The sequence below is a fragment of the Echinops telfairi genome, unplaced genomic scaffold, assembly GCF_000313985.2.
Source record: "Echinops telfairi isolate 266 unplaced genomic scaffold, ASM31398v2 ScPeMD7_7469;HRSCAF=8507_0, whole genome shotgun sequence".
Taxonomy (NCBI): Eukaryota; Metazoa; Chordata; class Mammalia; order Afrosoricida; family Tenrecidae; genus Echinops; species Echinops telfairi.
The window spans coordinates 43,393,025-43,397,232 of NW_022111372.1; the positions used below are offsets into that span (position 1 = coordinate 43,393,025).

General features: G+C 35.7%; 1 protein-coding gene across 1 annotated transcript; it reads right to left on the minus strand.

Moving 5' to 3' along the window:
- Nucleotides 1-2,622: 2,622 nt before the first annotated feature.
- Nucleotides 2,623-3,573, minus strand: LOC115873514 (olfactory receptor 14A16-like). Its single transcript, XM_030888728.1, has one exon. The coding sequence runs from the start codon at nt 3,571-3,573 to the stop codon at nt 2,623-2,625; it is 951 nt and encodes a 316-aa protein (XP_030744588.1).
- Between the last annotated feature and the right edge of the window lie 635 nt (nt 3,574-4,208).

Below are 4,208 nucleotides of genomic sequence, written 5' to 3' on the forward strand. Positions count from 1 at the left end.
AGCATACCTAATTTTATCAAACTTTGCTTTCTTTTAGGAGTTCTGGTGATGTAGTGGTTAGATATTGGGCTGCTAATCAAAAGATCATTTCCAAACCACCAGCCGCTCAGAGAGAAAGAAGAGGCTTTCAACTCCTAGAAAGAGTTAAAGTTTGGGAAACCAACAGGGGCAGTTCTATTTTGTCCTAAAGAGTCCCAGTGAGGTGGAATCACCTTGAAAGCACTAAATCTGGTTTGATATTTGGTATTACTTTCTTGTACATCACGCACACTGAGGTTTTCACTAATTGAAGGTTTGTGGCAAGCTTGCGTAGAGCAGTAGCAGCATTAAAAAGGAAACTATGTACACTTTGAATCTACATCACGTTTTGGTATTCTCACAATATTTCAAATGTTGTCATATCAGTATAAGGTAAACACTGTTTTATATGCACTGGGAAGCCAAAGAAGTGTGAAATTCAATTTGCTGTGATATTTATTCAGTTTATTGTAGTAGTCTAGAACTGAACTTTAATAGCTTTGAGATATGTTTATATGCATATATAAGGGGACTTCAAAAATTCATGGAAAAATTCTATTATCTATAAATTGAATTTTTCAACATAATGTTTAAAGCATTGTATATATGTAGATCCAATATTTTTATTTTTAAAGAATTTTTTTAAATTAATGTATTTTATTTTTGTTACTATGGTAAGTATACACAACAGGACATATACCAACAGCATATATATACATATACATACAATTCAGTGACTTTAATTACCTTACATTGTACGACCATTCTCACAATTTTTTCCTTGTTTTTGTAATTTTCTATTGCTTTATCTGCACAATTTTATTAACATGTAATTCACATATCACACTATTCTTTTTGGGAGTCTACACAACAAACCATTCACCGATCAAGAATTTGTTGCTCCCTGAATGACCTATTTGACTTCACTAAGTGATGTTGGCAATTTGATTCTCTTTAGATTTTTTTTTAACATAGTGTGAGTTGTAAAGATTATCTCATGGAAAAAATTTCAGGAGTTCCTATAACCTTAGTCCTTCCCAAAAATCTGTATTGCATGAAAATTTGGATTTGTGTTTTACATTCCCCCACATTTTATTAGTACTATCTACAGAAGCTGTGGCCAAAGAGTTCATCCTTGGTAGGCAGGAATCATACAAATTCTTCTGGATTTATGTCAAAGGAGGCATTTGTTTACGGATATAAAAACTCGCTGCCATGGAGTTGATGGCAACTCATAGAGATTCCAGAAGACAAATCTGAAACTGCCCCTGTGAGCTTCCTAGAGTGTAACTTTTTGGGGGAACAGAGAGCACCCATCTTTGTCCCACATATGGATAAAATTAAGCACAATTTCTATTATTTTTAATTTCTGGCTCTCCCTCCTCTTCTGCTATATATAATAGAGACCAATTGTAACATGATGGCCCTTTGCAAGGTTTAGGATCCAAAAGAGTTGTCACTTATTGAATTGTAGAATTATATATGTGTATATGTTTATATATGTATATGCATATATACCTTTATGCATATATGTATATATAAATACATGAAAAGCACAATAATACACCCATTGATGCTTTTGTTAGGTGCCATGTAGATGGCTCTTGGTGCATAGTGCCTAGGAGGGGGGCTGCTAGCAGAAAGGTCAGTAGTTTGAAACCACCAGATGGAGATTTCTATTCCAGTAAAGAGTGACAGTCTTAGACATCCAGAGAGACAGTTTTGCCCTGTCCTAACGAGTCACTTTGAGTTGCCATCAACATGACGGCAATGAGTTTTTGTTTTTGTTGTTGTTTTCATTCCTGGAGTTCGTTTGGATCGATAGTGACCTGATGTAGAACAGAAACAAGCACTGCCTGTTCCTGCATCAACCTCACGATTGACGTTATGTTTGGGACCAGTGTTGTAGCCATTGTATCAATCCGTTTCCCTGAAGGTCTTCTCTTTTCTGCTGTCCCTCTACTTTACCAAGAGTAATATGCTTTTCCAGGAACTGGTCTCTCCTAATAACATATTTCAAATACTTGAGATAAAGCTTCCCTTCCTTGTTTCAAATGAACATTTTAATTGTACTTTATTGATGATTTATTAGATTGATCTTATTTTTGCTTTATTATTGCTCCCTCAAAGGCTATGCTATTGCAGGATATGGAAACACACTGACAATGAATATAAGACATTCTGAATTTCTCCCTGATATTACCAGAAGAGAGCTATTGGATTAAAATTAAAAAAAAATAATTCATTCACTACACAACAAAATAGTGAAAATATGACTTTGTATGCTGTTAGACATCTGTGGAATCAAAAAACAAAACAAAACGTAATTGCCACTGAGTCATTTAGGATGCACAGTAAGCCTGTAAGACAGAGTGGGATGGTTCTTGTGGATTTCCAAGGCTGTACATATTTACCATAGTAGAAACCCTCATCTTTCTCCCATGGAGTGGCTAATATATTTAGCATCTATACATAGTCCAAAGTGTAATCCACTATGCCACCAGGGCTCCTATAGATTCGGAATAGAAAAATACATGAATCTTCATTTGAAAATAATTATCATCATCAAAATTGTGTATTTAAAGTCATTGTTACATATGTAATTCAAGGAAATATACTAGACATTTTTCTAGCTATCAGTTTTCCAAGAGCCATCTTCATGTCTTTGTTTCTCAGGCTATAAATGAGAGGATTCAGAGTGGGTGGTAACACAGTATAAAATACAGATATCAACATTTTAAGTGAAGATGTAGATTTTAAATTTTTTGCTAAATAGGTAATAATTCCTGAAAAGAGGAACAAGGTTACCACTGTGAGGTGGGGTATGCAGGTGGAGAAAGCTTTCATTCTGCCTTTTACAGATGGGATTCTGAGAACAGTGGAGAAAATATGAACATAAGAAACAACCATTAAAATAAAGCATACAAAAGCAAAACAGCAACTAGCAATGATAAAGGCAGATTCTAAAATGTGTTCCCCAGAACAAGCAAGCGTAAGCAGTGATGGGACATCACAGAAGAACTGCTGCACTATATTTTGCCCACAGAAATTGACAGAGAATGTACCTGTTACATGAATGGATCCATAGACACACCCGCTGAACCATGAGGCAGTCACCATCCGCACACACGCACCGGAACTCATCATGGTTTCATAGTGCAAAGGCCGGCAGATGGCAGCGTAGCGGTCATAGGCCATGACAATGAGAAGAGCATATTCTGTGCCAGCAAAAAAAATCACCAGGAAAAGCTGAGAGGCACATCCCAGGAAAGAGATGGTATGACTGTTGGTTAGAGAGTCCATGATGGATTTGGGGACCGTGACAGAGATATAGCAGATATCAATTAAGGACAAATTCTTCAGGAAAAAATACATGGGGGTTTGGAGGTGTTGATCAATGGTGGTGAGGGTGACAATAAGGAAGTTCCCCATCAATGCTGCTAGGTAAATGATGAAAAATAGTGCAGCATGAAGTGTCTGTATTGTTGAGTCGTCTGGGAAACCCATGAGCAAGAATTCTGTCATGATGGTCATGTTGGTAAACTCCTCAGGCATGATGATTCTTCATTCAGTGAACAGGAAAGAAAACAAAATAAAGCACAATATTCTTATTCAGTGGTCCCTCCTCCAGTACATTTGTTCCCTTTTGCGTGGCTTTTCTCTCCAAATGTCTCTCTTCTCCTCTGTGATAAATGGTATTAAGGTCTTCAGTCTAATATAGACTAAACCCTTTCATGTATAACCATTCCCTTTTCATTATAGAGAGTAAAGTATACTAATATAATAATTCATAAGCTTTTCTGTGAGTAGGCGTGATGAAAAGAGTATACTGCATGTTGTGCGTTAGGTGTTTGGAAAGAAGAGTAGTAAAATTGGAGCATAGTCTGAATATATGAAAACTAAATTCCTTTATTGAAATTATCAGGACCGAATACGTTCTCCTTTTTTTTCTATATGTTCTCCAAGAAACTTCTTACATCTGTGATAAGTACTCATAACTCTCAACATAGAATATTTCCATATCCCACAATTTAGGATCAGTACTAGATTTTTAAGGATTGCATTAAATGTTGCCAGATATTTGGAAGATAAAAAAGTAAGTATTGTATAGCATGGTAAAACTTATCCTTAAATTTATATTTATTGATAGTTAATTTGGCAATATGCATGTGTGTGTTTTTGTGTGACTG

Bases quoted from the DNA above. Each gene is read 5' to 3' on its own strand.
- LOC115873514 (XM_030888728.1), bottom strand. From the start codon at position 3,573: ATGCCTGAGGAGTTTACCAACATGACCATCATGACAGAATTCTTGCTC.